The sequence below is a fragment of the Trachypithecus francoisi genome, unplaced genomic scaffold, assembly GCF_009764315.1.
Source record: "Trachypithecus francoisi isolate TF-2019V2 unplaced genomic scaffold, Tfra_2.0 Lachesis_group10, whole genome shotgun sequence".
Taxonomy (NCBI): Eukaryota; Metazoa; Chordata; class Mammalia; order Primates; family Cercopithecidae; genus Trachypithecus; species Trachypithecus francoisi.
In genome coordinates this window covers 60,653,112-60,679,674 of record NW_022681455.1, presented here as the reverse complement: position 1 = coordinate 60,679,674, position 26,563 = coordinate 60,653,112, and the positions used below count along the sequence as shown (strand labels likewise).

The window sequence follows — 26,563 nt, the reverse complement described above, 5'->3', positions numbered from 1 at the left end:
TCAATGTTCATCAGGGATATTGGTCTAAAATTTTCTTTTTTTGTTGTGTCTCTGCCAGGCTTTGGTATCAGGATGATGTTGGCCTCATAAAATGAGTTAGGGAGGATTCCCTCTTTTTCTATTGATTGGAATAGTTTCAGAAGGAATGGTAACAGCTCCTCCTTGTACCTCTGGTAGAATTTGGCTGTGAATCTGTCTGGTCCTGGACTTTTTTTGGTTGGTAGGCTACTAATTATTGCCTCAATTTCAGAGCCTGCTATTGGTCTATTCAGGGATTCAACTTCTTCCTGGTTTAGTCTTGGGAGAGTGTAAGTGTCCAGAAATTATCCATTTAATCTAGGTTTTCTAGTTTATTTGCGTAGAGGTGTTTACAGTATTCTCTGATGGTAGTTTGTATTTCTGTGGGGTCAGTGGTGATATCCCCTTTATCATTTTTTATTGCGTCTAATTGATTATTCTCTGTTTTCTTATTAGTCTTGCTAGCGGTCTATCAATTTTATTGATCTTTTCAAAAAACCAACTCCTGGATTCATTGATTTTTTGGAGGGTTTTTTGTGTCTCTATCTCCTTCAGTTCTGCTCTGATCTTAGTTATTTCTTGCCTTCTGTTAGCTTTTGAATGTGTTTGCTCTTGCTTGTCTAATTCTTTTAATTGTGATGTTAGGGTGTCAATTTTAGATCTTTCCTGCTTTCTTTTGTGGGCATTTAGTGCTATAAATTTCCCTCTACACACTGCTTTAAATGTGTCCCAGAGATTCTGGTATGTTGTATCTTTGTTCTCATTGGTTTCAAAGAACATCTTTATTTCTGCCTTCATTTCGTTATGCACCCAATAGTCATTCAGGAGCAGGTTGTTCAATTTCCATGTAGTTGAGTGGTTTTGATTGAGTTTCTTAGTCCTGAGTTCTAGTTTGATTGCACTGTGGTCTGAGAGACAGTTTGTTATAATTTCTGTTCTTTTACATTTGCTGAGGAGTGCTTTACTTCCAATTATGTGGTCAATTTTGGAACAAGTGTGATGTGATGCTGAGAAGAATGTATATTCTGTTGATTTGGGGTACAGAGTTCTGTAGATGTCTATGAGGTCCACTTGGTGCAGAGTTGAGTTCAATTCATGGATTTCCTTGTTAACTTTCTGTCTTGTTGATCTGCCTAATGTTGACAGTGGGGTGTTAAAGTCTCCCATTATTATTGTATGGGAGTCTAAGTCTCTTTGTCTCTAAAGACTTGCTTTATGAATCTGGGTGCTCCTGTATTGGGTGCATATATATTTAGGATAGTTAGCTCTCCCTGTTGAAATGATCCCTTTACCATTATGTAATGGCCTTCTTTGTCTCTTTTGATCTTTGATGGTTTAAAGTCTGTTTTATCAGAGACTAGGATTGCAACCCCTGCTTTTTTTTTGTTCTCCATTTGCTTGGTAGATCTTCCTCCATCCCTTTATTTTGAGCCTATGTGTGTCTCTGCACGTGAGATGGATCTCCTGAATACAGCAAACTGATGGGTCTTGACTCTTTATCGAATTTGCCAGTGTGTGTCTTCTAATTGGACCACTTAGTCCATTTACATTTAAGGTTAATATTGTTATATGTGAACTTAATCCTGTCATTGTGATATTAGCTGGTTATTTTGCTGGTTAGTTGATGCAGTTTTTTCCTAGCATCAATGGTCTTTACATTTTGGCATGTTTTTGCAATGGCTGGTACCGGTTGTTCCTTTCCATGTTTAGTGCTTCCTTCAGTGTCTCTTGTAGGGCAGGCCTGGTGGTGACAAAATCTCTATGCATTTGCTTGTCTGTAAAGGATTTTATTTCTTCCTCACTGATGAAACTTAGTTTGGCTGGATATGAAATTCTGGGTTTAAAATTCTTTTCTTTAATAATGTTGAATATTGGCCCCCACTCTCTTCTGGCTTGTAGAGTTTCTGCCGAGAGATCTGCTGTTAGTCTGATGGGCTTCCCTTTGTGGGTAACCCGACCTTTCTCTCTGGTTGCCCTTAACATTTTTTCTTTCATATCAACTTTTGTGAATCTGACAATTATGTGTCTTGGAGTTGCTCTTCTTGAGGAGTATCTTTGTGGAATTCTCTGTATTTCCCGAAGTTGAATGTTGGCCTGCTTTACTAGGTTGGGGAAGTTCTCCTGGATGATATCCTGAAAAGTATTTTACAACTTGGTTCCATTTTCCCCCTGACTTTCAGGCACACCAATCAGACGTAGATTTGGTCTTTTCACATAATCCCATATTTCCTGGAGGCTTTGTTCTTTTTCCTCTTTTTTCTCTAGACTTCTCTTCTTGCTTCGTTTCATTCATTTGATCTTCAATCATTGATACTCTTCCTTCCAGTTGATTGAGTCAGTTACTGAAGCTTGTGCATTTGTCACGTAGTTCTCGTGTCATGGTTTTTATCTCTGTCAGTTCATTTATGGCCTTCTCTGCATTGATTATTCTAGTTATCCATTCTTCCATTCTTTTTTCAAGATTTTTAGTTTCTTTGCACTGGTTACGTAGTTCCTCCTTTAGCTCTGAGAAGTTTGAATGACTGAAGCCTTCTTCTCTCAACTCATCAAAGTCATTCTCTGTGCAGCTTTGATCCGTTGCTGGCGATGAGCTGCATTCCTTTGGAAGGGGAGATGCAGTCTGATTTTTTGAATTTCCAGCTTTTCTGCCCTGCTTTTTCCCCATCTTTGTGGTTTTATCTGCCTTTGGTCTTTGATGATGGTGATAAACTGATGGGGTGTTGGTGAGGTTGTCCTTTCTGTTTGTTAGTTTTCCTTCTAACAGTCAGGACCCTCAGCTGTAGGTCTGTTGGTGTTTGCTTGAGGTCCACTCCAGACCCTGTTTGCCTGGGTATCAGCAGCTTAGGCTGCAGAAGATAGAATATTGCTGAACAGCGAATGTACCTGTCTGATTCTTGCTCTGGAGGCTTTGTCTCAGGGGTGTACCCTGCCGTGTGAGGTGTGAGGTGTCAGACTGCATCTAGTGGGGGATGTCTCCCAGTTAGGCTACTCAGGGGTCAGGGACCCACATGAGCAGGCAATCTGTCCATTCTCAGATCTCAACCTCCATGCTGGGAGATCCACTGCTCTCTTCAAAGCTGTCAGACAGGGGCATTTACCTCTGCCGAGGTTTCTGCTGCTTTTTGTTTAGCTATGCCCTGTCCCCAGAGATGGAGTCTACAGAGACAGGCCAGCCCCCTTGAGCTGCAGTGGGCTTCACTCAGTTCGAGCTTCCCCGCGGCTTTGTTTACCTACTTAAGCCTCAGCAATGACGGGTTCCCCTCCCCCAGCCTCGCTGCTGCCTTGCAGTTAGATCTCAGACTGCTGTGCTAGCCATGAGGGAGGCTCTGTGGGAGTGAGACCCTCCCATCCAGGTGCGGGCTATAATCTCCTGGTGTGTCGTTTGCTAAGACCCTTGGTAAAGCACAGTATTAGGGTGGGAGTTACCCAGTTTTCCAGGAGTTGTGTGTCTCAGTTTCCCTTCACTAGGAAAAGGGATTCCCTTCCCCCTTGCGCTTCCCAAGTGAAGCGATGGCTCACCCTGCTTCAGCTCTCACTGTCAGGCTGCACCAGCTGTCCAGCACTGATTGTCTGGCACTCCCCAGTGAGATGAACCCAGTACCTCAGTTGAAAATGCAGAAATCATCCGTTCTCTGTGTCGCTCATGCTGGGAGCCGGAGGCTGGAGCTGCTCCTATTTGGCCATCTTGCTCTGGGAATGGTCTTAATTATTAATATTCCCTGCTAGGAAAAGAATTCAGTGATATCTTCCCTACTTGCACATCCATTTATAGACTCTCTGCAAGAAGAAAAATATGGCTCTATTCTGCCCGACACTGCATGCAGTCAGACCTTATGGCCGTCTTCCCTTGTTCCCTGAAATCACTGTTATTCTGTTCTTTTTCAAGGTGCACTGATTTCATATTGTTCAAACACACATGTTTTATGATCAATTTGTACAGTTTAACACAATAGTGGTCCTGAGGTGACGAACATTCTCAGCTTATTAAGATAACAGGATTAAGAGATTAAAGATAGGCATAAGAAATTATAAAAGTATTAATTTTGGGAACTGATAAATGTCCATGAAATCTTCACACTTTATGATAGAGATTGCAGTAAAGACAGGCATAAGAAATTATGAAAGTATTAATTTTGAGAACTGATGTATGTCCATATTAAAATGAAACCTTCACAATTTATGTTCCTCTGCTGCGACTTCCTGCAACACTCCCTAACTCATTTTATGAGGCCAGCATCATCCTAATACCAAAGCCTGGCAGAGACACACACAAAAAAAGAGAATTTTAGGTCAATATCCCTGATGAACATTGATAACAAAAATCCTCAATAAAATACTGGCAAACTGAATCCAGCAGCATATCAAAAAGCTTATCCACCATGATCAAGTCAGTTTCATCCCTGGAATGCAAGGCTGGTTCAACATATGCAAATCAATAAATGTAATCCATCATATAAACAGAACCAACAACCAAAACCACGCAATTACCTCAAAAGATGCAGAAAATGCCTTTGACAAAATTCAACAGTCTTTCATGCTAAAGACTCTTAATAAACTAGGTATTGATGGAACATATCTCAATATAATAAGAGCTATTTATGACAAACCCACAGTCAATATCATACTGAATGGGCAAAACTGCAAGCATTCCCTTTGAAAACTGGCACAAGATAAGACGCCCTCTCTCACCACTCCTATTAAAAACAATATTGGAAGTTTTGGCCTGGGCAATTAGGCAAGAGAAAGAAATAAAGGTATTCAATTAGGAAAAGAGGAAATCAAGTTGTCTCCATTTGCAGATGACATGATTATATATTTAGAAAACCCCATCATCTCAGCTCAAAATCTCCTTAAGCTGATAAGCAACTTCAGCAGAGTCTCAGGATACAAAATCAACGTGCAAAACTCACAAGCATTCCTATACACCAATAACAGACAAACAGAGAGCCAAATCATGAGTGAATTCCCATTCACAATTGCTTCAAAGAGAACAAAATACCTAGGAATCCAATTTACAAGGGATGTGAAGGACCTCTTCAAGGAGAACTACAGACCACTGATCAAGGAAATAAGAGAGGACACAATCAGATGGAAGAACAGTCCATGTTCATGGATAGGAAGAATCAATATCATGAAAATGGCCATACTTGGCCGGGCGCGGTGGCTCAAGCCTGTAATCCCAGCACTTTGGGAGGCCGAGACGGGTGGATCACGAGGTCAGGAGATCGAGACCATCCTGGCTAACATGGTGAAACCCCGTCTCTACTAAAAAATACAAAAAACTAGCCGGGCGACATGGCGGGCGCCTGTAGTCCCAGCTGCTTGGGAGGCTGAGGCAGGAGAATGGTGTAAACCCAGGAGGCAGAGCTTGCAGTGAGCTGAGACCCGGCCACTGCACTCCAGCCTGGGCGGCAGAGCGAGACTCCGTCTCAAAAAAAAAAAAAAAAAAAAAGTTTAAAAAAAAAAAAGAAAATGGCCATACTGCCCAAGGTAATTCATAGACTCAATGCTATCCCCATCAAGCTACCAAATACTTTCTTCATGGAATTGGAAAAACTACTTTAAATTTCATATGGAACCAAAAAAGAACCTGTATAGCCAAGACAATCCTACGCAAAAAGAACAAAGCTGGAGGCATCACACTACCTCACTTCAAACTAGACCACAAGGCTACAGTAACCAAAACAGCATGGTACTGGTAACAAAACAGAGAGATAGAGCAATGGAACAGAACAGAGGCCTCAGAAATAACACCACACATCTACAACCATCTGATTTTTGACAAACCTGACAAAAACAAGCAATGGGAAAAGGATTCCCTATTTAATAAATGGTGCTGAGAAAACTGGCTAGCCATATGTAGAAAGCTGAAACTGGATCCCTTCATTACACCTATGCAAAAATTATTTCAAGATGGATTAAACAGGATATAGGCATGGGCAAAGACTTCACGACTAAAACACCAAAACCAATGGCAACAAAAGCCAAAGTAAACAAATGAGATCTAATTAAACTAAAGAGCTTCTGCACGGCAAAAGAAACTATCATCAGAGTGAACAGGCAACCTACAGAATGGGAGAAAATTTTTGCAATCTATCCATCTGAAAAGGGGCTAATATCCAGAATCTACAAAGAACTTAAACAAATTTACAAGAAAAAAACAAACAACCCCATCAAAAAGTGGGGAAAGAATATAAAAAGACACTTCACAAAAGAAGACATTTATGCAGCCAACAGACATATAAAAACTTGCTCATCATCACTGGTCATCAGAGGAATGCAAATCAAAATCACAATGAGATACTATATCATACCAGTTAGAATGGTGATCATTAAAACGTCAGGAAACAACAGATGCTGGAGAGGATGGAGAAATAGGAACGCTTTTACACTGTTGGTGGGAATGTAAATTAGTTCAACCATTGTGGAAGACAGTGTGGCCATTCCTCAAGGATCTAGAACTAGCAATACCATTTGACCCAACAATCCCATTACTGGGTATATACCCAAAGGATTATAAATCATAAAATACTATAAAGACACACGCACACGTATGTTTATTGTGGCACTATTCACAATAGCAAAGACTTGGAACAAACCCAAGTGTCCATCAATGATAGACTGGATAAAGAAAATGTGGCACATATACATCATGGAAAACTATGCAGCCATAAAAAGGATGAGTTCATGTCCTTTGCAGGGACATGGATGAAGCTGGAAACCATCATTCTCAGCAAAATATCACAAGGACAGAACATCAATCACCACATGTTCTCACTCATAAGTGGGAGTTGAACAATGAGAACACATGGACACAGGTTGGGGAACATCACACACTGGGGCCTGTTGTAGGGTGGGGAGCTGGGGAGGGATAGCCTTAGGAGAAATACCTAATGTAAATGACAAGTTGATGGGTACAGCAAACCAATATGGCATATGTATACCTATGTAACAAACCTGCATGTTGTGCACATGTACCCTAGAACTTAAAGTATGATAAAAATAAATAAATAAAATAGTGTCCCTCCATTCAAAGAGCTAAGTATTTAGGTTAAGTCCAGGCAAAAGTCTGTACAAATTAAATACAAGTATATAATTTAGATAAAAGTTCAGGGGAAAAGAGTAAGAAATATCCTAGTATACTGAATGCTTTAATTGCCAGATCAACGACAAGATAAATGCATTATTTCTTGCTAGTTAGACCTAAATAGGTATTAGAAAGGGATAGAATTAAATTAGGTTTCAAAGGATGGGTAAGACTTGAGTAGATTCATGAGAGATGGACATAGCTTTCCTAAGGTGAGAACCACTTCAGAAAAGCATGAAGAGGAATGGAAGGGTGGACTTGCATATATAAGTAAACCCCTTCATCTGAAAAAAACATTTCTAGCAGATAAAGTCTGAATTATTAAAATACCAATGAGAACAAAAGAAGATGATATGGTTTAGCTCTCTGTCTCCACTCAAATCTCATCTCAAACTGTAACCCCCATGTATCAAGGGAGGGACTGTAATCCCAACATGTAGAGGGAGGGAGGGGATTGGATCATGGGGGGTAGTTTCCCCCATGCTATTCTCATGATAATAAGTGAGTTCTCATGAGATATGATGGTTTTATTAATATAAGTGTTTGGAAGTTCCTCCTTTGTGCTTCTCTCTCCTGCCACTATGTGAAGAAGTTCCTTGCTTCCCATATAGCAGTGTGAAAATAGACTAATACAGAAGATTTAAAAATCTTCAGGACTTGCTTACTGAGCTAAAAGGTATGCCCTCCAAATAGATGGATTTCAGCATTTCTGAATTGGATGATGATTCTTCAAAGTTTAAAAACCTAGATGACACATGCACATAATCCATGGAATCTGCCAAAACCTTCTGTAAATAAGCCTTTGAGACTCCTAAAACATCCGTAAATCTTCCTATACAATTTATCTGGCTTAATATTACTAGGACACTTTCAAATAGCATAAGAATAGCATAAAAGACAGCTCACTGTAAAACATATATATATACACATATATATACACACACATACACACACACTTTTTTTTAAGTAGCCAAGATACTACAGAAAAAGAAAATATGCCCTCTTATCAAGAAAAGGAAAGAAAAAAGAGAAAAGAAAATGGAAAAATTAAGGGACAGGAAGGAAAAATCAAAAAAGACCAAACAAGGCTAGTCTAAAACATGACAAACAACTGCACATAAAACTAGCTTTGGGTTTCTGGGAAGTCTAAGCAAAATATAACATACAACAGGTTGCTACTCAATAAAAGAAAACATTCCAGTCATCACACCAAGAACAGAACACTATGTCCTGGTACTGAACTCTAATAAAAATGTATTGAGCAAACTTCAATTTAAAAAAAAGAAATTAAACAATGTATGTTATCTTGGAGGACAATTTTCTAGAAAATGAAGAGACTCTATATAGATGGCCATTTCATATATTGACACACCATAAAGGTTATATTATTATAGGCATAATAATATTATCATATATTATAATGCAAATATATTGTCATAAGCTAAATTAATATAGGAACCTGCTAATTATCTGGCATGTTACTAGAATAATAATAAATTATCTAGGGGAGCAATTATTTAACACTCATTAGATGGTTTCTCTTGGATATCAATTGTGTCAGCCAGAAAATAGTCAAAAAATTAAAACTTAAAGTCCCTGTAGAAGTCCAGGTATCCTAGTTATTGACTGAAAGGATCACTATATGCTTTATTTTCCAGATTTATAGTTGACAAACTCGATGTTTTATTATGAAAATTTTAAAGTTTACCTTGGCATCTGTTCAACCCCCAAATTGCAATTCATAAAACATGGAATAGAACAGTTCATCCTAGAAGACTTTGGTAGCAGGAATCACCAGATGTCTTTGCCTATCACAAAACAATCATGTGATTTTGTAAAATGTTTAATTTTTAAGCCACACATCATCCTGATAGGTCCCCAAAGATCATTCAGAACAAAATAGCCACCCAAATAACTAAATGATTGTTAAATAGAGTTGTTCAGCATTATCCATCTGGGTTCTGAGGAAAGTGTGCCTAAAGGGATGATTTTACTTTTTCTATAATTGATACTTAACCATTCCTTCTGTTAGCAATTAGACAACATGTTTAATTGCTCATTCACACAACTCCCAGTGGACTCTGACAATAATCCATTCCTCCAGCAAAGAAAGATGCTTAACTTTCATTTTTGCTACAGTAACTAGGTGTGTACCTAGTTAATTTAAAATTTGTCAGACTGCTTAAATTGAAATGGAGAGGTAAAGTTCTAAGACTTCAAATAGTTAAGGATGGAAGAAAAGTTCTTTTTAATCTGTTAGATTCTTATTGTGATAAGGCTTTAAAGAAGAACTTACAAGCCAACATAAAATCATATGCACTTACCCATAGACCAAAAGGCAAATAATAGATTAATACATGCTACAAAAAGTCTTAAATTATTCTTACTTCTTTTTCTCTACTAACTGAACAGAAAATGGCTATGGTACAGTAGAAGAGCTATGGCTAAAGTCAAAATGTTTTTTATTAAACAAAATGAAATTGAGAGCATTTTAATTAAGAATCCTGAAATTTGGTAAGAACAAAGCTAATTTTATCTGCAAAGATTATCAATTTAAACTCATAGGCTTATTGTATGTAGAGATAAAGACCTATCTGTTTATGACATAGACTAAGCTTTGAGTCCATCTTAAAGAATAATGCTCTGGGAATTAATCTATTTTAGAAATAACTCTTGAGGTGTACCACCAAGAACAGGATGATTTGGTAGCAAATAACCATCAGTAGGGATTGTTCAACTTAAAGTGATTAAATAGATGTGCTGAAATCATCAAAATTAGTGCATCCAAGGTAAGAGTGGTGAAATTCACAAAGCATAGGGGAAACTTGCAGAGCTTTAGATTTGGAGGAAAAAGTTACACTTTAAAAGCAGAGGTGCAGGTCAGCAAATGATGGACTAGGAAGCTACAGGCTCTCCTTTCCCAACAAAGACACCAAATTAACAATAGTATGTGGACCACAATACCTCTGTGATAATGCTGGAGACCAGTTGAGAATCTATAGCAGTAAGGCTATTGTAAGACAAAGACAGAATTCCAGTGAAAGATGTAGGAAAATCTGTGGCATTTGTCACATACATTTGTTCCCCTTCCTCTATACAGCATAACACAGAGCAACTGGAAGTAATCCTCTATATGAGTTCTCCTCCCTTGGGACAGAAAATAAACAATAGACCATGAGTCCAATGTTCTGACTTGTCTGAGGGCTGCCCAAAAGACTAATTTCTGTATCATCTGACTCAGAGTGCTGACAGTATTGACACCAGAATTCAGAAGCCACTGGAAACAAAGGTGAGCGGAATGTTGGAAATGCAGTTCAGCAGGCAGATTCCAGGGAGAGTAAGAGATTAGAAGGGTTTGAGAGGTCTTCCAGTTGGGCTGATTAAAGAAGGTCTTCTCTTGTACAAAGTCAGTATATAAAAACTGGGATAGATGAGCATTTTTCAAATGCCCAAACCCCAGCAAAAAATTACAAGGCATACAAAGAAATGGGAACATGGCTAAATCAAAGGGACAAAATAAAACTCCAGAAACCAACCCTAATGCAGATATATGAGCTGCTTAACAAGGATTTGAAATAACTGTCACAAGGATCTCAATATGTTAAAAAGATAACATAGGCAACTAAAGAAATCAGGAAAATTATGCATGAACAAAATAAGATTGTCAACAAAGATAAATAAACTATATAAAAAACAGAAATTCTATAGCAGAAAAATATAAAAACTGAACTGAACAATTCATTATAGGGGCTTAATAGCAAACTTGATCTGACATGAGAAGGAATTGGCAAACTTGAAATCGGGTCATTTAAAATTATTGAGAGAATTGGGCAAAGTGGCCAACCAGACACAGCCAGGTGGAACAGCTACCACCAAGGGACTAGGACAAGTGGCGCACAGTCCTAGCAGATCTTCAGAGGGAAGGCACTGAGAGCAGACTGAGGGAAGACACAGAAGCTGAGCTGAAGAGGGAGGAAGTTGGGACCCCTGGAGGCGGCTACTATGCACCAGTACTTGTTCCTGACCCCCAGTGACTCTGGGGGAATGGGTGAGTTGAACTGGTAAGGAGCAACCCACTCTGACCACAGGCCTCTGGAATCCTGGCAGCAGGAGATCCCTCAACCACCACAGACACTTGAGTTGGCAGGGAAACCTGCTTAGAGAAGTGATAGGGAAGCATACTAGCCGATACAGAGCCTAGAGGGTTAGGAATGGGAGCATCTGTAGACAGATCATCAAGGCAGAAAATTCACAAAGATATTTATGAACTAAACTCAGTACTGGATCAAACGTATGTGACAGACATCTACAGAACTCTCCACCCAAAAACAACAAAATATACATTCTTCTCATTGCCACAAGGCACATACTCTAAAACTGACCACATAATCAGACATAAAATACTCCTCAGCAAATGCAAAAGAACTGAAATCATAACAACCACTCTGTCAGATCACAGTGCAATAAAGTTAGAAATCAAGACTAAGGAAATAGCTCAAAATCATTCAATTACATGGAAATTGAATATCCTGTTTCTGAATGACTCTGGGGTAAATAATGAAATTAACACAGAATTCAAGAAGTTCTTTAAAACTAATGAGAACAAAGATACAACATACCAGAATCTCTGGGACACAGCTAAGACAGTGTCAAGAGGATAATTTACAGCACTGAACACCCATATCAAAAAGTTAGAAAGATAGCAATTTAACAACCTAACATCACAATTAAAGAACTAGAGAACCAAGAGCAAATCAAGCCCAAAACTAGCAGAAGAAAGAAATAACAAAAATCAGAGCTGAACTGAAGGTGATTGAGACACAAAAAATCATTCAAAAGATAAACAAATCCAGGAGTTGTGTTTTTGAAAAAAAAATTAATAAAATAGATAGACTACTAGCTAGACCAATAAAGAAGAAAAGAGAGAAGATCCAAATAAACACAATTAGAAACAAAAGGGATATTATCACTGACTCCACAGAAATACAAATAATCAGAATATTTTAAACACTTCTATGCACACAAACTTGAAAATCTAGGAGAAATAGATAAATTCCTGGATACATACACCCTCCCAAGACTGAACCAGATTGAACCTGAATCCCTGAGAAGACCAATAATGACCTCCAAAATTAAATCAATAATAACTAGCTTACCAACCAAAAAAAGCCCAGGACCAGACAGATTCACAGCCGAATTCTACCAGATGTACAAAGAAGAGCTGGTACCATTCCTACTAAAACTATTCCCAAAAATTGATGAGGAGGGACTCCTCCTTAACTCATTCTATGAGACCACCATTATCCTAATACCAAAACCTGGCAGAGACACAACAAAAAAGAAAATTTTAGGCCAATATCCTTGAAAAACACTGATGCAAAAATCCTCAACATAGCACTGGCAAACCAAGTCCAGCAGTACACCAAAAAAATTTGTCCATCAGGATCAAGTAGGCTTTATCCCCAGGATGCAAAGTTGGTTCAAAAATAGCAAAGATATGGAACCAACCTAAGTGTCCATCAACAGATACTTTTGTACTAGTACCATGCTGTTTCAGTTACTGTAGTCTGGTAGTATAATCAACCTAAATGTCCATCCACAGATGACTTTTGTCAAATACCATGCTGAGAGACTGTGTCACCACCAGGCCTGCCTTACCAGAGCTCCTGAAGGAAGCACTAAATGTGGAAAAGAAAAACAGCTATCACTCACTGCAAAAACATACCAAATTAAGATCACTGACACTATAAAGAAACTGCATCAACTAACAGGCAAAATAGCCAGATAGCATCATAATGACAGTATCAAATTCACAAATAACAATATTAACCTTAAATGTAAATGGGCTAAATGCCACAATTAAAAGACACAAACTGGCAAACTGGATAAACAGTCAAGACCCCTCGGTGTGCTGTGTTCAGGACACCCATCTCACATGCAAAGACACACATACGCTCAAAATAAAGGGATGGAGGAATATTTACCAAGCAAATGGAAAGTAAAAATAAGCAGAGGTTGCAATCCTCATCTCTGATAAAACAGACTTGAAGCCAACAAAGATCAAAAAAGACCTAAAAAAAAGGACATTACATAGTGGTAAATGGATCAATCCAACAAGAAGAGCTAACTATCCTAAGTATTTATGCACCCAATACAGGACTACTCAGATTCATAAAGCAAGTTTCTTAGAGACCTACAAAGACATTCAGACTCCTACACAATAATAATGGCAAACTTTAACACCCCATTGTCAGTATTAGACAGATCAATGAGACAGAAAATAAACAAGGACATTCAGGACTTGAACTTACCTCTGGAGCAAGCAGACCTAATAGACATTTACAGAACTCTTCACCCCAAATCAACAGAATATACATTCTTCTCAGCACCACATCACACTTATTCGAAAATTGACCACATAATTCGAAGTAAAACACTCCTCAGCAAATGCAAAAGAATGGAAATCATAACAAACAGTCTCTCAGACCACAGTGCAATCAAATTAGAACTCAGGGTTCAGAAACTCACTCAAAACCACACAACTACATGGAAACTCAACAACCTGCTCCTGATTGACTACTCGGTAATTAATGAAATTAAGGCAGAAATAAGTAAGTTCTTTGAAACCAATGAGAACAAAGACACAGTCTTTTTGTCTTTATGTACCAGAATCTTTAGGACACAGCTAAAGCAGTGTTTAGATGGAAATTTATAGTACTAAATGCCCACAGGAGAAAGTGGGAAAGATGTGAAATCGACACCCAAACATCACAATTAAAAGAACTAGAGAAGCAAGAGAAAACAAATTCAAAAGCTAGCAGAAGACAAGAAATAACTAAGATCAGAGCAGAACTGAAGGAGATAGAGACACAAAAAACCCTTCAACAAATCAACAAGTCCAGGAGCTGGCTTTTTAAAAAGATTAACAAAACAGATAAACTGCTAGCCAGCTAAGAATAAAAAAGAGAAGAATCAAATAAACACAGTAAAAAAAATGATAAAGGAGATATCACCACTGATCCCACAGAAATACAAACTACCATCAGAGAATACTATAAGCACCTCTACACAAATAAACTAGAAAATCTAGAAGAAATGGATGAATTCCTGGACACATACACCCTCCCAAGACTAAACCAGGAAGAAGTTGAGTCCATGAATAGACCAATAATGAGTTCTAAAATTGAGGCAGCAATTAATAGCCTGCCAACCAAAAACAGCCTAGGACCAGACAGATTCACAGCCAAATTCTATCACAGGGACAAAGAGGAGCTGGTACCGTTCCTTCTGAAACTATTCCAATCAATAGAAAAAGAGGGCCTCCTTCATAACTCATTTTATGAGGCCAGCATCATCCTGATACCAAAGCCTGGCATAGACACACACAAAAAAGAGAATTTTAGGCCCAATATCCCTGATGAACATCAATGCAAAAATCCTCAATAAAATACTGGCAAATTGAATCTAGCAGCACATCAAAAACATATCCACCATGATCAAGTCAGCTTCATCCCTGGAATGCAAGGCTGGTTCAACATATGCACATCAATAAACGTAACCCATCACATAAACAGAACCAATAACAAAAACCACATGATTATCTCAATAGATGCAGAAAAGGCCTTTGACAATATTCAACAACCCTTCATGCTAAAAATTCTCAATAAACTAGGTACTGATAGAACGTACCTCAAAATAATGAGAGCTATTTATGACAAACACACAGCCAATATCATACTGAAAAGGCAAAAGCTGGAAGCATTCCCTTTGAAAACTGGCACAAGACAAGAATGCCCTCTCTCACCACTCCCATTCAACATAGTATTGGAAGTTCTGGCCCAGGGGAATTAGGCAAGAGAAAGAAATAAAGGGTATTCAAACAGGAAGAGATAAAGTCAAATTGTCTCTATTTGCAGATGATATGATTCTATACTTAGAAAACCCCATCGTCTCAGCCCAAAATCTCCTTAAGCTCATAAGCAACTTCAGCAAAGTCTCAGAATACAAAATCAATGTGCAAAATTCACAAGCATTCCTACACACCAATAACAGACAAACAGCCAAATCATGAGTGAACTCCTATTCACAATTGCTGCAAAGAAAATAAAGTACCTAGGAATACAATTTACAAGGGATATGAAGGACCTCTTCAAGGAGAACTACAAACCACTGCTCAAGGAAATAAGAGAGGACACAAACAAATGGAAAAACATTCTACGTTCATGGATAGGAAGAATCAATATCATGAAAATGGCCATACTGCCCAAAGTAATTTATAGATTCAATGCTATCCCCATCAAGCTACCATTGACTTTTTTCACAGAATTGGAAAAACCTACTTTAAATTTCATATGGAACCAAAAAAAGAGCTCATATAGCCAAGACAATCCTAAGCAAAAAGAACAAAACTGGAGACATCACGTTATCTGACTTCAAACTAGACTACTAGACTACAAGGTTACAGTAACAAAAACAGCATGATACTGGTACCAAAACAGATATATAGACCAACGGAACAGAACAGAGGCCTCAGAAATAATGCCACACATCTACAACCATCTGATCTTCGACAAACCTGGCAAAAACAGGAAATGGGGAAAGGATTCCCTATTTAACAAATGGTGTTGAGAAAACTGGACAGCCATATGCAGAAAACTGAAACTAGACTCATTCCTTACACCTTATACAAAAATTAACTCAAGATGGATTAAAGACTTAAATATGAAACCTGAAACCATAAAAACCTAGAGGAAAACCTAAGCAATACCATTCAGGACATAGGCATGGACAATGACTTTATGACTAAAACACCAAAAGCAATGGTAACAAAAGCCAAAATAGACAAATGGGATCTAATTAAACTAAAGAGCGTCTGCATGGCAAAAGAAAGTATCATCAGAGTGAACAGACAACCTACAGAATGGGAGAAAATCTATCCATCTGACAAAGGGCTAATATCTAGAATCTATAAGGAACCTGGACAAATTTATAAGGAAAAAGAAAAACAACCGCATCAAAAAGTGGGCAAAGGAGATGAACAGATACTTCTCAAAAGAAGACATTTTATGCAGCCAACAAACGTATGAAAAAAAGCTCATCATCACTGGTCATTAGAGAAATGCAAATCAAAACCACAATGAGATACCATCTCATGGCAGTTAGAACGGCGATCATTAAAAAGCCAGGAAACAACAGATGCTGGAGAGGATGTGAAGAAATAGGAACGCTTTTAAACTGCTGGCGGGAGTGTAAAATTAGTTCAACAGTTGTGGAAGACAGTGTGGTGATTCCTCAAGGATCTAGAACCGAAAATACCATTTGACCCAGCAATCCCATTACTGGGTATATACCCGAAGGATTATAAATCATTCTACTATAAAGAAACATGCACACATATGTTTATTGCAGCACTGTTCACAACAAAGACTTGGAACCAACCCAAATACCCATCAATGATAGGCTGGATAAAAAAAAAAAAGTGGCACATATATACCATGGAATACTGTGCAGACATAAAAAAAGGATGAGTTCGTGACCTTTGCAGGGATATGGATGAAGCTGTAAACCATCATTCTCAGCAAACTAACAGAGGAACAGAAAACCAAATGCCACATGTTCTCACTCATGAGTGGGAGCTGAACAATAAGAACAAATGGACACAGGGTGGAGAACATTACACAACAGGGCCTGTCAGGTGATGGGAGGCTAGAGGAGGGATAGTATAAGGAGAAATGCCTAATGTGGGTGACAGGTTGATGGGTGCAGCAAACCATCATGGCACATGTATACCTGTGTAACAAACCTGCATGTTCTGCACATGTACCCCAGAACTTAAAGTATAATAAATATATATATATCCTACTATAATGATTAGTTTATCTCTTCCTGCAAATGTGCTCATTTTTAAAGTTTGGTGTAAGATACACACATTTTAGAATTGTTATATCCTCCCCAAAGCAATACAATGATCCCGTTAATTCTAATAGGCCCTGTCCCAACTGTGCTGTGTGTTTCCTTTCTATCTTGTTTTCTTTCTCAACCCTACAAATCACTATTATTTGCTTAGATTCAACTACATTGTATTTGTCACTCGGGGTGCCATAACAAAATACCACAGAGTGGGTGGCTCAAACAACAAAAATGTATTTCTCACAGTCTGGAGGCTGAAAGTCTAAGAGCGGTGTGCCAGAATGGTTAGGTTCCAGCAAGGACTCTGTTCCTGGCTTATAGACAGCTGCCTCTAGCTGTGTCCTCCCATAGTACACACAGAGAGCATGCTCTGTGGTGTTTCTTCTTATAAGGATGCTAATTCTATTGGATTACAACTCCAACATCACAACCTCATTTAACCTTAATTATTTCAGTAAAAGTCTAATCTCCAAATATTGTCACACTGGGGATTAGGGCTTCAACATATATATTTGGGGAGACAGAAATATTTAGTCCATAATATACATTTTTAAACTATCTTGGTCTTTGTTTCTTCAAAAATATAATAAGACCATCCATCTAAATCACTTTCTTTCTGTAGGAAGTATATTCTTTAAAATTTCCTTAGTGTTTGTTAGAGACATATTATCTATTACTCTTTATATGAATATGCATTTTGCTCTTTTACTTGAAAGATTGTTTTTGACCGTGAAAGTGTGTTGACAGTTGTTTTCTCACAGCACATGAAGATCTCATTGTCTCCTTGATTTCAGTTGTTGCAACTGTCTGTCTAATTATTGTGTCCTTTCTCTGGTTAATTTTTTTTTCCTTTTAGAGACAGAGTTTCGCTCTTGTTGCCCAGGCTGGAGTGCAATGGTGCGATCTTGGCTCACTGCAACATTCACCTCCCACGTGCAAGTGATTCTCCTGCCTCAGCCTCCCAAGTAGCTGGGATTACAGGTGCCCACCACCATGCCTGCCTATTTTTTGTATTTTTAGTAGAGATAGGGTTTCACCATGTTGGCCAGGCAGGTCTTGAACTCCTGACCTCAGGTGATCCATCAGTCTCAGCCTCCCAAAGTGCTGGGATTACAGGCGTGAGCTGCCATACCCGGCTTCTGGCTATTTTTAAAATCCTCACTTTTTGGTATTCCACAATCATTAAGATATATCTATACATAGACATTTTTTTTAAAGTCCTGTTGGAATTTATTGAATTTATTGGATTACTGTGTTTCAGCTATTCTGGGAAATTCTCAATTCTGAAGCTTTATTTCTTCAATTTTATCTTTCTCGTTCATCCTTTCTCTCTTTTTCTTACTTTTCTCTTCTCTGGAACTCTGGTTAGATCTTGTTAGTTTCCTAGGGGTGGACATAACAAACATGTAGCTTAAAACAACAAAAAAGTATTGCCTCACAGTTTCTGGAGGCCAGAAGTCTGAATTCAAGGTGCTGGCAGGGCCATGTTCCTTAGAAGCCTCTAGAGGCAGTTTCTTCCTTGCTTCTTTCCACTTTTGGTAACTCCAGACTTTTCCTTGCCTATAAGTGCATCACTCTAATCTCTGCCTTCATATTAACATAGCATTCTGCCTGTGTGTCTGTGGCAATAATGGTGATTTCCTTCTAATTCACCCTTTCACTGAGTGTATCTTTAGGGTCCCAGTTTTTTGGTGGAGAGCCTACTTTTACACATTAAGCAATTTCTAGGCTTCTCTCTTATCCACATGTCCTTGAACAGTTGAAGATTAAACTTTGGATTTAGCAGATTTGGCAAATATGCTCGAGGAAAAACCTGGCTTTATCATTCTACTTATCTATTTAGCTTCTATTTTTTTCCTCACCCTTTTTGGCATCTGAATATTCTTTTTTCCTGCCAGGTCATCAATTTATTGGAAAAGATGTTTTCGAATAATTTATCCAACATTTTTGGTAGTTTTCATGATGGGGAAGAGGATAAATCATGTTATCTAATCTACTACACTGCTGGAAACAAAAGTCAACTATTGGATTTATTTTAAAAGAAGCCCTTCTGGCCAGGCACAGTGGCTCATGCCTGTAATCCCAGCACTTTGGGAGGCCAAGGCGAGCGAATCACTTGAGGTCAGGAGTTCAAGACCAGCTTAGCCAACATGGGGAAACCCTGTCTCTACTAAAAATACAAAAATTAGCCAGGTGTGGTGATGGGCACCTGTAATCCCAGCTACTCGGGAGGCTGAGGCAGGAGAATCGCTTGAACCCAGGAGGCAGAGGTTGCTGTGAGCCAAGATCGCGCCACTGAACTACAGCCTGGGTGACAGAGTAGAACTTTGTCTCAAAAAAAAAAAAAAAGAAGCCCTTCTGATAGGTATTACATAAAGCATTAAAAACTACAGAAGAAAGTTAAAAGTGCTATGAGAGGACATTGCAAGTGGGAACACCATCATTTGGTCCCAAGTTTTGAAGAGCAGATACTGCTAGACCCTGATTGGTGATTTTAAAGGTGGGGAAGTGACACTGATAAAGAAAAAGGTCCTTCCATAGTAGTACATTTAATGTACCAGCCTGTTACTTATCCCTCCATCCTCATTAAAGCAGCAAGAAAGAAGATAAAACAGTATCCTTTTCGTTTTTAAAATGCACTTGGTGTAAAAAATAATGATTTATGCCCTGTATCATGGTAACTCAAAGACAGCTTAACTGATGAATTAAAAATTAAAGTATGCTTGAACATAAGCAAGATATGGAGTATGCATGAGAAAAAATACATTATAATGAAAAGAGAAGCCACTAAAATATATTTATAATCCAAGTATTTTTATAGTTCATTATTTGGTGTGTATTTTCGGGGAATACTTCACTATTTTCAAAATCTAAAATGAGAAAATATGTCACAAAAGATGCTGCCTCATAACATCTACAAATCTGCACATACCATTTCCCTCACTACTGCTGCCTCAAATTGCAACCTGGTGGCTCCCGACAACCCTCCTGTCAGGGACCTCACCCATTACTGCTAGAGACATCAAAGTGCCAGAGTTCAACTGTTTGTTTGTATGTTTGTCTGCTTTTGGCAGAAGTGTGGAGATTTCTCTTCCTTTTTATATTGTGCTTGGTTTGAAGAATACTCAAACAGTTCTTCTTTAAACTCAATGTCTCCCAGAATCTTAGTAAGAATAACTTTTCTAGTATCTTTAATTGTAGTCTCCTCTACTTTCCTATGCTGAATCTGGGAATAACTTGGGAGAAAAACTGTGCATAAAATTAGCAAACCAATCCAACTGGCAAATATCATGCAGCTCACAAAAATTGCCCTGCCCTTCTATCTGACAACTTGGATGCTTGGTTATTAGGCAAACCTGTCTGCAAAACTCTTTCTTTGATATAAGTAATCTCCTAGGAAACTTCTAAGTCTTAAATGTAAATAGATTTCTGGCAGACATCACCATTCTACCAGACATGCCCAACAAATATAAAACACATCAGAAGATATAACTTAGGTGCAAGCTGATATGCCTGCCAAACTATTATTTGAATTCTAATTAGAATTCTAATTCCTTCCTGGAAAATCTTAGCCTAAGTCAGAGGTTGTCTGAATCACTGTGCAATGAGATATTAAATTTTTCTTGTCTAAAAGTTCAGGCTGAGGCCTCAAAGCTAATAATAAGTATAATACATACCCACAAGTCTAAAAACAGTTTATGAATGATGAGATATCACTATGCATCTACTGGAAAAACTAAAATTAAAAAATAATGACAATGCCAATACTGGCAGGGATATAGAGAAACTAGATCCCTCACACATTGTTGGCAAGAATGTAAGATGGTATAGCCACTATAGAAAAAAGTATGGCAGTTTCTTATAAAACAAAACATACATTAACCATACAACCCTGCAATCACACTGCTGGACATTTATACCAAAAAAAAAAAAAAGAAAGAAAACTTATGTCCACACAAAATCACATGCACAAATGGTCTCAGCAGAGTTATTATAATAGCCAAATCCTAAAAACTACCCAAATGTCCTTCAATGGGTGAATAGTTAAACAAATCTTATAGAATTATCCCATGGAATACTGCTCAGAAATTAAAAAAACACAAACTATTGAATCAAGCATGTATTGAATCAGGATCTCAAGGGCATTATGCTGAGTGAAAAGAGCTGATAGATGATCCATATAGAGTATGCCAAGAGATGGTACTATTGGTCCATCATTTGCTCCCAGTCTATATTGTGGGGTAGGGGTAGGATCTAAGAGAATTGGTTCTGAAAAAACAGTTGTTTTTTGGGTTTTCTTGAAGAGCATTATTGGCATAGGAAGAGGGGTTAGGATGTACCCAAAAAATGGGTGACAAAGGAATCAAAATGTACTCAAAGAAAGTAAAGGCTCTTGCCACAAGGAAAGCCTAAGATTTCCTTCCTGGGGTTGTCAATTTCTGCTGAGCTGACTTTGGCTGTGAAACAGGAGTGGAGCATGAGAGAACAAGATCTCAGAGTCAGACCTATGTCCCTGGAGTGACAGAAAACTTAAGACCAGTTCCTGACCCACATCCAAAGTAGCTTAAAGCCAACAGGCCAGCTGTAGCTTTCCCTAATAGCAAGGCCAGAGGCATAGCAGCTGGGGAGCAGAGGTGCCATTCCACAGAAGACAGGGCAAGAACCATGGCCAAGATAAGCAGGCATGAGTCACCTTAAAAGAACCTTGACCAGAAAGGTAAGTTGTCTCAAGAGGAAATGTGTTGGAGGCCTCCCACAAGAGCAAAAGCTGATTTGGATTCATAAAGGATCTGGCAAGAAGCATCAGCCTTGTCAAGAACTGCAGGACAGATGTACAAGTGAAGAGTTAAAGAGATTTCAAAGATCCAAGAGTGTCTGCCATGACAGAAGATATTAGACAGCTGATAAAGAGCTACAAATAGCAGCAAACAAAAAATACCCTTCTCTTGTCTTCTTAGCACTTATTCTCACTGTGATCTTGGAAAAGCCAAAACCAGCAGAATGGAAAGTGAAGAAGGAGGATAAGGACCAGTACAAACAGCAAAACAAAAACATACAACTACCCGGACTACGCTAGTACAGCTTTCCAAATTTGTCAGAGGAGCTGTGGAGAAAGGATTAAAGCTTACAATTAGGTGAAATGTTGGCAGTTTGATTCAGATTGAATAGGGTCTCTTAGTACATGAAAATGGGAACATTTCACTGAAACCTGAAAATGACAAAAGATCTAACATATTCACCCAAGGTATCATCAAGGATGAGAATGGAAGATCTCACAGACATATCCAAAGGGGAATCACAGGGGAAAATCAAGCTACTTCCTGGGTGACTCCTACCAAGTTCAGCCTTTTCAATAAATTGTAACAAATCCTTGAATCCTTTTCTTGATCTTTGATATTATGCCAGTCTGTGCTCTCCCTGAAGCAATCTTTCGCTCATATTAAAAACACCTTCCTTTGATATTCCGTATCATTTATCCTTGTGTTTTGAGAAGACATAATATCTTTACTAAAAATATTGTTTTAGAAATCTATGGATTTCATAAATCAGATGGTATTTCGTTGCAATCCAAGTGTTTCCACTTCACTAAACAGCCTGTTCTATTTTCTTTTTTACTAGATGGTATTGGCTAGTTAATGCTGCAGTTGTTAAACAGGAGTAAATATAAATATTATTAATTTCTCTGAGGGATTTATAATAAAGACCATAAAAGTGGTGATCATGAGTGAAGTTTGTGTAATTTAGAAGTAACTTGAATTATTAGTTATTATTCCTCTCAGAAAACTAATTACTAACCCTTCTGAAACAGTCCGTTACACTGACCATCCCTGAAGCTATTGGTCAGAACTCAGTAGATCAGTTATCCAAGAAGAGCATTGTGGCATTTTCTTCTTAACCTATATGGATTTCTAAAGTCTCCCAAAGGTGATTCACTGCCAGAAAAACTTGGTATGAGTCACTGAAAACCCTGGACCTTTCCCAAATTCTACCTCAAAATGAACAACAGAGGATACGTTGAGAAGCTAATTTAATGATGATAGATGCTACTTACTTAATCAGAGTCCTTTGAATCCTATTTGTGGCTTCTGTGAAGTCCTATTTGTGGCTTCTGCTTCTAGAGGCAGACCCATTCACACCCAAAAGGCATCAGAATTTTCAGTATTCAAGCTGTAAAACCCTAATGCACATAACTCAACAATAAAAGTATCAACTATCTATGCATTGTTTCAAAACGTACAATCCATTGTAAATAGTTCTTCACCTATCTCATCTTTAAAATAGATCCATCCCTTATCTAGGAACATGGGACATTGAAATTTTTGAACACAGAGCTTTATTGTAAGAATTTCAAAGCAGGTGAGAGAAATGGGAGGTGCCAACTTATATTCAGCTCTTCAAGCAAAGTGTTTTGAAAACAAAAGTCAGGATCTGTATTAGTCCATTTTCATGCTGCTGATCAAGACATACCTGAAACTGGAAGGAAAAAGAGGTTTAATGGACTTACAGTTCCACATGGCTGGAGAGGCCTCACACTCATGGCAGAAGGCAAGGAGGAGCAAGTCACATCTTACGTGGATGGTGGAAGGCAAAGGGAAGAGAGCTTGTGCAGGGAAACTCCCACTGTAAAGCCATCAGATCTCGTGAGACTGATTCACTATCAGAACAGCACAGGAAAGACCTGCCCCCAGGACTCAATCACCTCCCACTGGGTTCCTCCTATAACTTGTGGAATTCAAGATGAGATTTGGGTAGGGACACAGCCAAGCCATATCAGGGTCTTAACATCTGGAATATAGCATTTTAATTTAATTAGGACTACACTTGGTTACACACATTATCTTTCTGGAATTTTTGTGGTTTCAAAAGTGCTGAAAATTTTCATGTAATCTTAAGTGTTATAAATAAGAAAATCAATAGTTTCTGCCAGGCATTGTGGCTCACACCTGTAATCCCAGCACTTTGGGAGGCTGAGGCAGGTGGATTACGAGGTCAGGAGTTCGAGACCAGCCTGGCTAACATGGCAAAATCCCGTCTCTACTAAAAATAAAAAATAAAAATAAATAGCTGGGTGTGGTGGCGTGCACCTGTAATCCCAGCTACTCAGGAGGCTGAAGCAGGAGAATTGCTTGAACCCAAGGTGTAGAGGTTGCAGTGAGCCAAGATTGCACTACTACACTCCAGCCTGGACAACAGAGCAAGACTCCATCTGGGGGGCTGGGGGTGGGGGGAATAAGTTTACTTTCTAATTCATAAAGTAAAATAGTACCAAGGTCAATGTTGAATTTTCCTTGAAGTGGATGTTACGGTACATAATGCAGATCTGCACCCCATCCCTTTCTAAATGGAGGTACTCACTTCCTCAACTATTGGGAATATTGCCAACAGAGAGTTCAAACGTTAAGTCCCTCACCAGGACTGAAGAGAGCTGCCTTGTCCCAGGTTACACCACCTCACCAGTGACAGCTTGAATCCAATAACTGTTTAAAGAGAAGATGACAGGAACAGAGGGGTGCCCCAAAGGCCTGGCCCTTTGCTTCAATTTGATTCTAAAGAGCTCCAGGGAGCTCCGGAGCTCCCTGTGAAATCAGCTGCCAACTTCTCCCTCTTGCTGTCTTCTCCCTCACACACATGTTGCTTCCAAGCACACTCTCCAATAAACCTCCCATACACTAAGTTCCATCCCAGAGTCTGCTTCTAGAAAAATAACCTGAGACAGAAGGACACAGGAACCAGCTTGAAGGGGCTCTAGCTGGCCAAATCAGGGAGAATTTGATAAACAAAACAATTATGATAATAACAGATTACAATCCATTGAATAAAAATAATGATACCATACTGATAGAAAGGAGGGGAGGAAGGAGGGAGGCAGGGAAAAATGTAAATGAAGGAGGATGAGAAAAAGGAAAGATCTTCTATACATTTATTAGCGGAATTCCAGCTAATAAACATAAAATGAATGTTGTAAGTAGATAATCAGTATGTAGCAACCATCTCAAAAAGGTACTTAATTCCTGGAGTCACTGATGAACGTTAATGCTGCTAGTGGGTGGAGATTAGTTGAGGATCAGGATATTGATGTAATTTTTGAATACTTTTGCCTGACATAGAAATGAATTACAAGGGAAAATGGAGAATTTAAAGTGAAGAAACGTGACAAATCCAAATATTGCTCCTATTTGTATATTTGATCATCTGTTTGATGATCAAGTTTAATACTAACCTTAGTGATATGGGTCTACATTACGTAGCTCTTGATGTGCACATGATTTCTACAAAGATTACATGGTTTGAATCGATCATGCAGACACACCAGATAGAGCTAAGTTGAGGGTCATTCTACAGGATGTAAAGCCTTTTAAAAACTGTCAAGAATATGGAAAAGCAGTAAGAGGAACTGTTCCAGATTGAAGAAATATGAAGAGACATGACAACTAAACGTAACACATTCCTGAAGGGCATCCTGGACGAGAAAGGAAAAAGAGTCCTTGATGGAACAGTTGAAACATGAATCATGCCTATGGATTGGATTGTTGGATTGTAGTGATATATCAATGTTGACTTCCTGATTTGCAGGTTTGAGTGCTAATTATATAGGAAAATATCCTTGTTTACAGGAAACATTGACTAGAATGGTTAAAAGTTGTAGGACACTGCATCTTTAGCTTGTTTTTGTAGGTTAGGAAAAAGGTCTAATAATAAATAGGGTGTGTGTGTGTGTGTGTGTGTGTCAGTGAGAGACAGAGACAGAGACATAGGAAGACAGAGACGAGAACTGAGAAAAAGAAAAACAAAGAAAAAGATGAGAAAATGCAATAAAATAGGAACAATTGGAGAGTCTCAGTGAAAGAGATAAGGGAGTTCTTTTTGTTATGACAACTTTTCTGTAAGTTCAAAATTGTTTCGGCCGGGTGCGGTGGCTCAAGCCTGTAATCCCAGCACTTTGGGAGGCCGAGACGGGTGGATCACAAGGTCAGGAGATCGAGACGATCCTGGCTAATACGGTGAAACCCCGTCTCTACTAAAGAATACAAAAAACTAGCCGGGCGACGAGGCGGGCGCCTGTAGTCCCAGCTACTTGGGAGGCGGAGGCAGGAGAATGGCGTGAACCTGGGAGGCGGAGCTTGCAGTGAGCTGAGATCCGGCCATCGCACTCCAGCCTGGGCGACAGAGCCAGACTCCGTCTCAAAAAAAAAAAAAAAAAAAAAAAAAAATTGTTTCAAAGTGAGTTATTAAAATTATATTTCCGTTATTACCTCTTATAAGGACCTTCAACACTCAAACCACCATTATTTCTATTGCACAAAATAATTTTTTAAAGCAACTCAAAAGTAAACTCAGATACAGCAAACGTGGTGTAGATTGAGAAACCAAACCAAAATAAGACTCAAAGGTACAGTTTAAACTGAGCAATGTAAGGCATGCTACCTGCTACTGATGCACAGGCAGAGTGAGCATGTTTTTCCTCTGAATCATAGCTTTGAGCAAGTCTGTAAATGTATACATAATATCAATTCTTTTGTATTTTTGAGACTTGTTTTATGGCTCAGC

At 38.6% G+C, this 26,563-nt stretch overlaps 1 protein-coding gene across 2 annotated transcripts in view; it reads left to right on the top strand.

The window, feature by feature from the left end:
• Positions 1-26,563, top strand: part of EYS (eyes shut homolog) — a 2,089,174-nt gene that overhangs the window by 2,047,747 nt on the left and 14,864 nt on the right. The window contains exon 39 of one of the 2 annotated variants that reach the window (XM_033217547.1): positions 21,973-22,033. The exons of the other annotated variant lie outside the window; for it this stretch is intronic. Within the exon in view, the coding sequence (XP_033073438.1) occupies positions 21,973-22,033 (61 nt within the window). The remainder of the gene's footprint in view (positions 1-21,972; positions 22,034-26,563) is intronic. 2 annotated transcript variants of the gene reach the window in all.